We start from the raw sequence: 12,714 nt of genomic DNA, 5'->3' as shown, positions 1-12,714 counted from the left end.
ATATATAGCTATTCTTTTATATTTTTACATAGATACCCATAAAAACATAAATAATTGTCAACACCCAAAAAGTAATTAGAAGAAAAAGAAAAATCACCCACACTAAACAAAACAATGTAATGAATATGTGCTTTGCAGGAATTGATCATTAGGTCGCACAATTCAAAAAAGTGAAAATTGATGTGTGTGAGTCTTATCTGATGGTATAGTTCATCAAACAATGTTCAAAGTTGAAGTAGTCCCTTACTAGGTGAATAATCCAAACATTTGCAATAATTCACTCCAAATGATCACAGTTCCCATGCATCAGACTCTTCCAAATCAGGAGCAGTCATAAGTAAGCCAAACGCCACAAGCTTACATCCATCTGGGCTTTAAATCCACATGTAGTCTACAACATGCAGAGTTAAAGTCACAGAGAAAGAGTCTTTCTAAAATACAAATCAACTGTATCAAACTCTTAGCATCAAACCCAACACAGTATAATATATACACTACAGGTCAAAAGTTTGGAAACATTACTATTTTTAATGTTTTTGAAAGAAGTTTCTTCTGCTCATCAAGCCTGCATTTATTTGATCAAAAATACAGATTTTTTTTTTAAATATTGTGATATATTATTACAATTTAAAATAATTGGTTTTCAATTTATTATACTTTAAGTTATCATTTATTCCTGTGAGTGTGATCAAAGCTGAATTTTCAGGATCATTACTCCAGTCTATCACATGATCCTTTAGAAATCATTCTGATATTCTGATTTATTATGAGTGTTGGAAACAGTTCTGCTGCTTAATATATAGAAAACTTACTACTCCCAAATAACCTTATACTTCACTACATCCCCTTCCCCCTGATAACACTAATCCCACAACAAATCAGTCAGATATATGAACAGCAGTATAATGACATTATATGAACATTAATTATTTTATTTTTTTAACACACATGAAGTCTCAGACACTGTAACCTCTGGTGTAATTTCACTTGTTTGCTGTCCAACACCATCATCTGGTCCACAAAAAGTTAAAAACTGGCGGGTTCAGGCAAGAGTTCCTGCAAGGACGTGTCCAACAACACAGATGTTTCCACAGGAGATACCACAGGTACTGTTCCTCACCTGATCAGTGTGCTGGCGCACTACCTGGCCACTCCTGTTTATTGGATAGATAAGATGTCATTGTGTGTTTTGTTTGATTCGTATGGAAGGTATTCTTCAGAGGGAAGTTGGTTTTTGTGTGTTTATTGTTTTGGCATTAGCTCACCCCTGAAGATATGCTTCCAAACTTTTTTTTTTTTAAATTGTTTTGTTAAAAACAAAAAGAATCACACTATGAAAACAAACAAGAAAAATAGGTCATTAATAAGTACTTGTGTTGCACCCTTACCTAGACCAGGGACAGTAAAAAAAAATTTAAGACAAAGTTAAAATCACAAAATTAAAATAAATAACAAAAGCACAGGCTATTATGTTAACTGAGAGGAACACACATTAAAGGATTAGTTCACTTTTAAAAAAACTTTTGCTGATAATTTATTCACCCCCATGTCATCCAAGATGTCCATGTCTTTCTTTCTTCAGTCGAAAAGAAATTAAGGTTTTTGATGAAAACATTCCAGGATTTTTCTCCATATAATGGACTTCAATGGGCCCCAAACGGTTCAAGGTCCAAATGACAGTTTCAGTGCAGCTTCAAAGGGCTTTAAACGATACCAGACGACGAATAAGAGTCTTATCTAGCGAAACGATCGGTCATTTAAAAAATAAATAAAAAAGTTTAAGTTTTATAAGCACAAATGCTCGCCTTGCTCTGTTGTGATGCGCGTTCGTGACGTCATGTAATACGCAATTACGTTGAAAAGGTCATGCTTGAAAAATTTCTGTCCTGAAGAAAATTTTCTTTTAGGCTTTTTAATATAAAAGCACCCAGGATACGCACACGAAATGGGCATTTTAAACGATAAACTGACACAAATACATTTGAATATGTGTATATGGTCCTCCTTCCGCACATTTGTAAACACGTCAAGCGTGACCTTTTCAACGTAATTGCGTATTACGTGATGTCACAAACGCGCATCACAGTACAGAGCAAGGGCGAGCATTTGTGCTTATAAAACTTAAACTTTTGTATTTATTTTTTAAATGACCGATCGTTTCGCTAGATAAGACTCTTATTCATCGTCTGGTCATTTAAAGGGGGGGTGAAATGCTATTTCATGCATACTGAGTTTTTTACACTGTTAAAGAGTTGGATTCCCATGCTAAACATGGACAAAGTTTAAAAAATTAAGTTGTACGTTTGATGGCGTATTTCTGTGCCAAAAATACTCCTTCCGGTTTGTCACAAGTTTCGGAAAGTTTTTTCCGAGTATGGGCCCGTGTGACGTCAGATGGAGCGTAATTTCCTTATACGGGTCCTAAGGGCACTTCTCCCGTAAGGGCGCGCGCGCATCCGTAGACCAGAGCGAGAGAGCGAAAGCAGTACGCCCATCAAAGCGCTGTGCTCGCTGCAGTCACAGGACTTTGTTTGTTCCCTGCATTTCGACGATGATTGTTTTATAAACAAGGCCCAGTTTGACGCCGGATTTGCAGATCTAATGCTTAAGGATGGAGCAGTCAACGATAAAGGTTAACGGTCGTGCGTTGGAACCGTGAGTAAAACTGCTTCAAATGTCTGTGTATTGTTAGCTATCGCCGCGTAAGCATCGCCCACACGCCTCCAGCCGCTCGGTTTTTTCCCGGAAAGACTCGGCACAGCCTATCTTTCTTTTATAAATATAATAAAACTAAAGACTTTTTGGAGATTTGAAGGATGCAATACTACTTTATAGGTACTCAAGATTAACATGAGATTGACTGAAACTGAGTGTTTCATCCCCCCTTTAAAGCCCTTTGAAGCTGCACTGAAACTGTCATTTGGACCTTGAACCGTTTGGGGCCCATTGAAGTCCATTATATGGGGAAAATCCTGGAATGTTTTCATCAAAAACTTTAATTTCTTTTCGACTGAAGAAAGAAAGACATGGACATCTTGGATGACATGGGGGTGAGTAAATTATCAGCAAAAGTTTTTTTTAAAAGTGAACTAATCCTTTAACTAATCTGAGCTTAGTAATTAAGTCTATAGATCTTCTGTAGCTCCGCCTCTTTTCAGCGCTGTGCTCGTTCTGTTCTCTCTTCTGGTTTGTTTTTTCTCTGCATGAAGGCAAGATCTTAACGATTTATTAAAGGACAAGTTCAGTATTTTACACTTAAAGCCCTGTTTACAGATCGTTTCTGATGAAATTGAAGTGTTAAGATTAAATTTTGGACAAATGCTGCTGTCCCGAGAATTTTAGGTTTCTTTCGCTTTCCCCAACACCTACAGAATGGGTGTATAGGTGCACTGGAACAATCCTTCCTAAAACGCATTAAACTTTCGTTTACAAAGACGTGAAACTCACCGAGTGGTCAGGGGTGTTCACTGATATGCTCACACAAAAATCGCTGCAAAAGATGCTTTCCAACAGGTGTTTTACCATTCGTTGTAAAACTGTGGACCTATTTTTCCAAACGTCTCACACCCGTAGATTCTTCCGTTGAGAGCTTGAATAATAGACACTCCAGCCCAGTTGGTGGCGATAATGCACCTTTGCAAGCAAACCACTGGCATTTCATTGTTTGCAATCATAGTTTGCGATCCGCCGTAAAAAAAAAAAAAAAAAACAAGAAGAAGAAGAAGAAAACAACCCCTGAACCCCATTTCAGTTTCCGGCGGCGGAGTAATACCGTACCTCACAGCACATCCAATGCAAGTCAATGGAGTTGGACAAAAACTACGATAAAACCTGTTGGAAAGCATATTTTGCTGCGATTTTTGTGTGAGCATATCAGTGAACACCCCTGACCACTCGGTGAGTTTCACGTCTTTGTAAACGAAAGTTTAATGCATTTTTAGGAAGGATTGTTCCAGTGCACCTATGCAAATATTCTGTAGGTGGGGGGGGGGGGAAAGCGAAATAAACCTAAAATTCTCGGGACAGCAGCATGTGTCCAAATTTTAATCTTAACCGTTCTATTTCATCAGAAACGATCTGTAAACAGGGCTTTAAGTGTAAAATACCGAACTTGTCCTTTAATGAACCGCTTATTTAAAAATATTCGGTAACGCTTTATTTTACAGTGTCTTTGTTACATGTGTTATATGTAATAACCATAGTAATAACAGTAAATTATGCATAATTACATGCAACTAACCCTCAACTAAACCCTAATTCTACCCTAACCCTATAGTAAGTACATGTAGTTCATTAATATTACTCAGTACTTAAATATATAATTACACTGTAACAATGACACCTTAAAATGAAGTGTAACCAAATCTTCTACTGACATTTGTTAATACATCTGCTTCAAACATTACAATGTTCATGATAACTTTCGTTAATTCTACAGTAAGTTAACCCACTTCACCATCTAATTACTCTTCGACGCGATACCATAGAAATATACAGAGCTAAAAACAGAAAGTTCGAAGACAAAATTCTAGAGATGGACTGAATTTTCACAGGTGGACTCTAATCAAACTGTAGAAACATTTGAAAGATGATCCAGAGAAATGAGATGAATTGCAAATTTCATTGCAAATGGTCTGACTTAAAAAAAAAAAAAAACTGTAATGTTATCATAAATCTGGGTTTAGCTGTCACTTGTTATGAGTTATGGACTCTAGATTCATTTAAAGCATTTTAGCGTAAGGTTAAAGCATTGCAAAATGTAAGAAATTAAAATAAAAAGGTCTGAATACTTTCTAAATGCACTGTAAATACCCCCCCCCCCCCCCCCCAAGCAACAACATTTAAACTCCACATCAGTATAGAATTTAATAAAATTCATAAGCTAGTTCATGCACAGCTTTTCTTATCGTCTCACAGATGAAAACAGAATTACAACATGGCTTTACAACACCTATAAACCAGACACTGATGATCGAAATCAAAAACTTGAGGCATCTTAACATACATCCACAGATTTGTTTAAAACAATTGTCTGCCAGTGCTAAAAGCATATAAAAAACGGGTCATGCTTTTCAAACAATAAATATTTTTTTTCTTTTGGACATAATCAATGAAACCAAGTAGCGCTGAATTGTAAAACAACGATAAACCCTTGTGTGAACAGAAACCTCTCCTGTTATAGAGGTCAGAACTGAGCAGTTGCTAATGATTAAAGTGTCAATGTTTGTATGCTCATTGAATACACTCTCTTTATTATAATTATATACTTGTGAATGGACATCAGAAGGCTGAAGTATACTTCACTCTTTATGCGTATGCGAAGGTACAGTGCCACGAACTTCATCATTAGGGGTTTCATTTCTAACCGCCGCACAGAACAGGCCCTGAATGAGCCGTACGCCACTGCACACACATGAGATGTGGTTTAACAAACATACGGGAGAATGTGCATCTGTGAGTAAACTCTGATCCTGCGTACCAACATCTGGAGACGTTTGGAGACACCGATGGAGATCTGAGGGAGGAAAACCACTTTAATATTCATAATCATAAATACAGTGCATGTGCACAATAACAGTTTAAATAAATAAAAGAAGGATTTAAACTATGTTTTACATCTGATATACATATTTAGATTAAATATTCCATTCATTAATGGAGTTAAGCACTTAAATTACATGAAATCATTACCAAGAAGTTACAAAAAAAAATCATATTCTAATAAATAGAAGTATTAGTAGTGGATGCTCTGCTTTTGAACACTTTAGCTGTGGGATGCTGTGTTTTAATGTTTGCTTAGCGCATGATAATAGCAGAACGTGATGTGAACGTAGCAGAAATACTCAATAATGCACAGTAAGGCCTCTCTGTTTCCATTAAAAATATAAAGCAATTAAAAATACTGTTTGTCCAGTGGAAAAGATATGAATTTAAGAAATGTATTTTATACTATTTGGATTTATTAATTCAAAAACAAGGCAAGGATAGGCTACTAAATGATTTTTAGCAATGTAAAGTGACGCACATCAATATCTCATATCGTTAAACATGGTAACACGAAGATGAATATGCAAATGATATGCAGATAATGATAATATGCATAGTAAAACGAGGCATTATAAGCTCCATATATGATTATTTCGGGGATAAAGACGCATGTGCCACAATCTTCCTTTGACTGGGGTTTATAAACTTGACCTGACTTATAAACTTGACTAAACAAAATTCCCTTTATAAAGACTTGACTTTATAAAGGGAATTTTGCGCAGGTTCTGGCATACGCACGCTTTTATAAGTCTGAATATTTTTTGCTGTACGCCATTTTTAGTTTTCAGGCGCACGTACACTTTTAGTAAGGATCCTTCGTACAGTTTTATAAATGAGACCACAGAAGAGTATGCGACGCGTACCTTAAACCCGCATTTAATTTTTTGTTGTTGTTGCAGTAATTAGTTTATCCACAAGGTGGCAACCGTGCCCTGAGGGCGTCGATTCACAAGGTAATCAAAGAAAACCCGCATAAACATAAACAGAACAGACCAGAACAACTACAGCGACACTGGAGGCCTACAGACGAGAGATTGTGCGAAGATGTTAGAAAGTTAGTACCCTTATTTGTACAACTCTAGCATGAAATAAAACAAAGATATTCACATGGCGAGAGATTTCGTACGCGTAAAAAACCGAAGTATACTTTCAGCTTTTTTTCAAATTTTTTTTTTTTACTTGATTCACAATAAATTTATTTAGACTCAAACATGTTCAGAGTTCAGCCCAAAATGGTCTTGCTTGCATTAGCAAAGCATGCAGATGCAAAACCACCAGTTTAGTGAGTTAGTCTGTAGGTTTTCAAATACACAAAGCACATTTTGGGCAGATTTCACCTCACAAGTATATGGCGTTAATGGTTAAATATACACTGACCTGACATGCTTCACCATGTCACAGTGGGAGTGTGTGGTTTATCTTTTAATAGTTAGTTTGGACATAAAAAACAATGTGGCTAACCAATAATGTGTCAGGCTAACATAGTCTGGAAGATCAAGTATATTTACTTTTTCTTTTTAAGCTACTGATTTTAAACCCAAATAAATATAGCCCAGGTGAATATAGTTCTGTTTCAGAAACATCCTGTTAAATAAGTGCATGTCAATCGCTATAAACCGGGACAAAATGACAAAGTCTATGTGCACAGATCTGCAAATTAAAGCATGTTAGTAATCTAATTGCATTAAACCATCATGGTTGTGCATATATTACATCTGAAACCAGAAACGACACCGTTTGTACATGGCAGCAGCGGTCGAGTGCTATAAAGATACAGATCAAATATGTCATTTAATAACACAGATGATTTCTGAAATCATCTACATTTGTTAGAGTTGGACTCAGTGAAATAATAAATAAAGGATATTGAGGAGAAGCTGATTGTCATGACGGCAGAAGTGACAGTACAGAGCAGTAATGAGCAGAATATTCCCATTCATATCAATATCTGCATTATGATGGAGAAATATTAAACCAGATCTGAACTGTAAAATGTGACCTAGATTCAGGGATCCAGTCTTGATATCAACGGTTACATTCAATCGAGGATCGCGTCTTCCACGGGAAAGGATCGTTCAACAGCCCATTGCTGTAGATATTGTCTCATAAGTCATAAAAAAAAGAAGAAATTGGAAAATGTCATCTTGGATTGTATCCAGTGGAATCATCATGAAGTGCTCGACTGTTTTTAAATTATGGTTTAAAAAAAGAAAGGCATTTGTTTAATTTTTGAGGAAAATGTCCTGTCTTTGGAACTCAAAGTCCCATAATGCACCTTTCTGTAAACTACAACACGATATTTCTCGGGTAACGGTCGGCCACGCACTGAAAGGCTTTCACTTGTTGCAGCTCCTCTTGAGGTAGAGCTTGTTGGTCGGTTGTATGCGAGGGATGATGATCACACAGCGAGGCCTGTCGTTTGGCTGTTGTAGTCCGCGGTCTCCATTTTAAGGATATATGGGATGATGCTGTCGATCGGTACGTTGCCAATAAGGCCTGTAAAAAACAGCTCCTCGGTTATACTGGAGCTCATCGACCGCAGCGCTGGCAGACGCAGCAGGATTCGGGCCAACCTGCCACACCAATCAGCAGTTAATGAGAGACATCAGCAAATCAGACAATTAACAAACATTAATCCAGATATATCTGACAAAGCCGTTTTCGTTTCAAAACACTCTTTCGTTTGTCAAAAGATTCTTAAAAAAAATGATTTTCTTACTTAGTTTCCAGTCCAAATATCTAAACATTCTTAAAGCAACACTAAAGCACTTTTCCTCTGCGGTCCCCCTACAGGTTGGAAGTGGAATTGTCGTAAATAATTTCGCCGCCCGCAGCCGACCGTCGCACACACACTCGCTGTTTATCCAGCGCCGGCTATGGAATGAATGATGTCCACAGACAAGGTAGAGTATGTTGCATGATTTCATGAAAGTATGATGTATTGCGACATCAGAAACGAAGAAAACTAAATAAATGACTATTGTAACGCTTGACGTAAAGCAAGTCAAATTTGTAGTTTTCTTATGTCTCATTAGAACTACAGAAACGCGACCCGATCTGAATCTTACACAGTGTGGTTACAGCAGATAAAGGACCGCAAAGCCGTTCACCCCGTTACCACTTGATGAACCACTGAAACGATTTTGGAAACATTATTTTAAGGTAAAAAATGTTACATAGTGTTGCTTTAAAGGGGTCATATAATGGTACATGCACTTTTACAAGTTGATTGTACTGAAATGTGTGTTGGCAGTGCCTGTACACAACCATCATAAAATTATAAAAATCCATCCAGTGTTTTTTTTTTATTTCCTTATGTTTTACACTATCTCAAATCAAGCCGTTCGACCTAGTGACGTCACACGGTCGGACGCCCCTCCCACGATTGTGATTGACAACAGCGTTTCAACACAGACCCGCCCTCGCTCGTGAGCGAGCTGTCCGTCATCATAGTGCATTGATATGCTGGAGAAGAATGGCGTCTAAGCGATTGTGGTGTTCTGTTCTTGGGTGTAATAAGGAACACAGCAGTCATTTTGATGGAATATTCCCTAAGAATTGACGCGGGGATTCCCCACGATCAACGTCCATGCTTTCATGTTTGCGCGAATCATTTCACACCAGACAGCTTTACACACGAGGGTCAGTAAAGCTGGTTTTGCTAAGAAGCTGTTCCTGAAAAAAAGGATCAGTACCAACTATTCGTGTTCCTGCTGCACCTCCATTTTAATTAAAGTATATTACAAACTTTTAATTTAGACCCTAAAGAATCATATTAGCTTGTACAAAAATGGCATTATATGACCCCTTTAAATCAAGAAGCACTTTCTAGATAAGTAAAATCAATTAGCAGACACCATGGCAGACCTGCAGGTGATCGGTGCGTGGGGAAAATAAGTAAGTCAAAAATTCTACAGAAAACAAGGAACTCCCGCACACTATCACTATCAGTACTTGCAAATGAGTATCACAATTTTATTAGCAATGTTTCAGTCTCACGACCTTCATCACGACCAGCATATCAACCTGATCATATGTGCCTGATGAACGTCGTGAGACGGAAACGTTGCTGATAAAATTGTGATAGGCCCACTCATTTGCAAGTAGTGAGAGTGTGTGGGAGTTTCCACACACTCTCAGTTTCAAGTAAAATGACATAAATTAATAAAAATGATGAAAATACACAAGATTATTTTTCTTACCCCATTGCCAGATAATTTAGCTTGTTTTAAAGTAACACTAAGTAGTTTTTCAACCTTCATAATATATTTCCAAGACCCTTGTGATGGTACATCGACTTAAAGGAGAACTCCAGTCAATTTTAACATTGAGCTCATTTGTTTGTAAATTTGGAGTGCTGTCAGTACAGAGAACAACGACAAAAATCGGTGTTGCCTACACCGTGTTATCCTCTTTTTAAAATTTGCACCCTGTTGACTTCAATGGGGCAATATTTAAACCTGCTTTTAGCCTCTTAAAGGGTTAGTTCACCCAAAAATGAAAATTCTGTCAGTAATTACTCACCCTCATGTTGTTCCAACACCGTAAGACCTTCGTTCATCTTCGGAACACAAATTAAGATATTTTTGATGAAATCTGAGCTATGTCTCACTCCTCCATAGGCTGCTATGTGACCGAAACTTGCTGGCCCAGAAAAGTCATCAAAGAGATCGTTAATATAGTCCAAGTGACTCCAGTGGCTCAATCTTAAGTATATCAAGCGACGAGAATACTTTTTGTGCGCAAAAACAAACAAAAATAACGACTTTATTCCACTATTCATTTCCTTCTCTCTGGGCCTCTAGTTGGTTCGCGTAGTGTTTTTGCGCAGCGCGTCTGTGTTCACGTCACCACGTAGGCTCACAATTGGCCGACGCCGGTCATGTGTGTGATGCGTGATGACGTGCAACACAGACGCGCAGCGCAAAAACACTACGAGGCCCAGAGAGAAGGAAATGAAAAGTGGAATAAAGTCGTTATTTTTGTTTGTTTTTGCGCACAAAAAGTATTCTCGTCGCTTGATATACTTAAGATTGAGCCACTGGAGTCACTTGGACTATATTAACGATCTCTTTAATAACTTTTCTGGGCCAGCAAGTTTCGGTCACATAGCAGCCTATGGAGGAGTGAGACATAGCTCTGATTTCATCAAAAAATATCTTAATTTGTGTTCCGAAGATGAACGAAGGTCTTACGCGGTTGGAACAACATGAGGGTGAGTAATTACTGACAGAATTTTCATTTTTGGGTGAACTAACCCTTTAACATCCTTGATGTGTCATTACAAGTGCACAGCCATGTGAGTGATTCCTTCAGAGTGAACACGAGTGAGTCTGACTGCAGTAGATGTGAAAGATATGGATAAAAATGATGTTATTTAAGCCAGCGCAAATACCTGTGTTTACATCCTGTTTTCGGTTGAAGTCCAAAGTAGTCGATTGTCGAGTTCACGCGCATAGGTTTAGTTACCTATGATCACGCGCGTGAACTCGACAATAGACTACTTTGGACTCCAAATTGACAAAAAAATGAGCTCAATGTTAAAATTGACCGGAGTTCTCCTTTAAAATAGGTTGAATGACACGTCTGCCATAGCCTGACGGGGTCTGTATCACTTTGGCCCCGTTTACACTGCCAGTGAAATGTGACCCAATTCCGATTTTTTGCTCACATGTGACACAGATCGGATGTGTTCTATGACAGTGTAAACAGGAAAAAAACGCATGCATTCGGATATTTCCAGATCGGTTTCAGGCCTCATTCATATGTGGAAATAAATCGGATATGTGCCAATGCGACTGTCATGTAAACAGGCAGATCGGATTTTCTGAGGCATTAGGCAACGTCTCCGCGGTTTAATGACGAGAGAAACCCCGACGCACATCTGCAAAGGGACGGATGGCCCGACGAAACGTGTCATCGTAGGAGAGGAATGTGGAGAGGGGCACGGGAAGTGTTTTCACATGATTGTAAATTTAACGAAAATTTTTGTTCATTTACATTTATTCATTTTAAGCAATTAATAATTTATTTGTAATAAACACTTTAAGTGGGCTATTTAAATTTAAAAAGTGCTAGGACTATTTACATTTTCAATTATATTTTTAAAACATGCGCGCAGATTGTGATGTAATATTGTGTGTGCATAGAAAGAATTTGTCCGCAGCCGCTCAAAAAAGAAAAAGAAAATTGTCCATAGCTGCTCTACTCCTGAGCGCAACTCCACTGTCAGTGTTGTGTAAGTAGTAAAGGCTCTAGACAGTTTTTTTGTGTTAATTTCTATTTCTTGTCGCTGTGCGGGCTCTTTATTGTATAACAGTGAACAGCCCTTAATGTATGTGCCGTAGATCGGTCCGTTGCATTACGAATGAAAGCAGTATCAGTAATCTCAAATATGTGATGTGCAGTCAAGTTCGGGTGTGTGTATGTTGTTTTAACGAGTGTTCTCACCGATACGCTTGTGATTCGTGGTAGTTTTATAGACATTGTTTCTTATTCAAAAGTGGTGTTTGGCAACTTTGCATATCGCAGAGCATGAAACATATTTTGTATTCGTCCATTTGTGCAAGAGAATTTAACCCTTTAAGCATGCGCGATATGTTTCAGATAGTAGCCTAGGCTACTAGCCATGGCAAGTGTAAACATATGAATCGGATATGGGTCACAATTTAAAGAACGTGTAAACAGACAGTCAAAAAAATCGGATTTAGGCAACAAATCAGAATTGGGCATCAAGACCTGCAGTGTAAACGAGGCCTTTTACTCGTACTTTTAAACTTCGGGGTTCGGGTAGTAACCCGAGCACAAAAAGAACTACAAAATTCGACTGCTTTACGGCATAGGCTACCTCACTTCCCCCAACACGTCCTCACATGCTGTTGGACTTGTAAGTATATTGCTTATATTGTATATCACTCGGACAAGCTTTCACTCGTTGGTGTGAGCTAAAAAGCACCTGGCGTTCTTGTTGATGGATTAGTAGACATCTTCGGAGGCTAGCTGTGCTTGTTCGATGTCCAACGATTTGTAACGCGTTGTGTTTATTCCCCAATCGAACTCTTGTAACTGTCTGTCACACGTTCTACCATCCACAGCATTACTTGATAGACAAAAATAGGACAAGAATGAGCATCAAACAGAAACAACCCGCTTACGAGGTGTTCGAGG

General features: G+C 38.1%; 2 protein-coding genes across 4 annotated transcripts in view; one reads left to right on the top strand and one right to left on the bottom strand.

Annotated features, from left to right (window-relative positions):
- The first annotated feature begins 2,384 nt into the window (after positions 1-2,384).
- Positions 2,385-12,714, top strand: part of nadka (NAD kinase a) — a 415,064-nt gene continuing 404,734 nt past the window's right edge. Inside the window, exon 1 of the mRNA XM_079896272.1 lies at positions 2,385-2,389. The gene's annotated coding sequence lies outside the window, so the exon portion shown is untranslated. The remainder of the gene's footprint in view (positions 2,390-12,714) is intronic.
- nr2c2 (nuclear receptor subfamily 2, group C, member 2) overlaps positions 4,850-12,714 on the bottom strand; it is a 40,624-nt gene continuing 32,759 nt past the window's right edge. For all 3 annotated transcript variants that reach the window (XM_079896255.1, XM_079896257.1, XM_079896256.1), the window contains exon 15: positions 4,850-8,120. In XM_079896255.1, the coding sequence (XP_079752381.1) occupies positions 7,946-8,120 (175 nt within the window). In that variant the 3' untranslated portion in view covers positions 4,850-7,945. The remainder of the gene's footprint in view (positions 8,121-12,714) is intronic.

This window comes from Squalius cephalus (assembly GCF_949319135.1).
Source record: "Squalius cephalus genome assembly, chromosome: 16".
NCBI lineage: Eukaryota > Metazoa > Chordata > Actinopteri > Cypriniformes > Leuciscidae > Squalius > Squalius cephalus.
The sequence above is the reverse complement of the archived record's forward strand: the minus strand, read 5'-3'. Positions and strand labels throughout refer to the sequence as shown.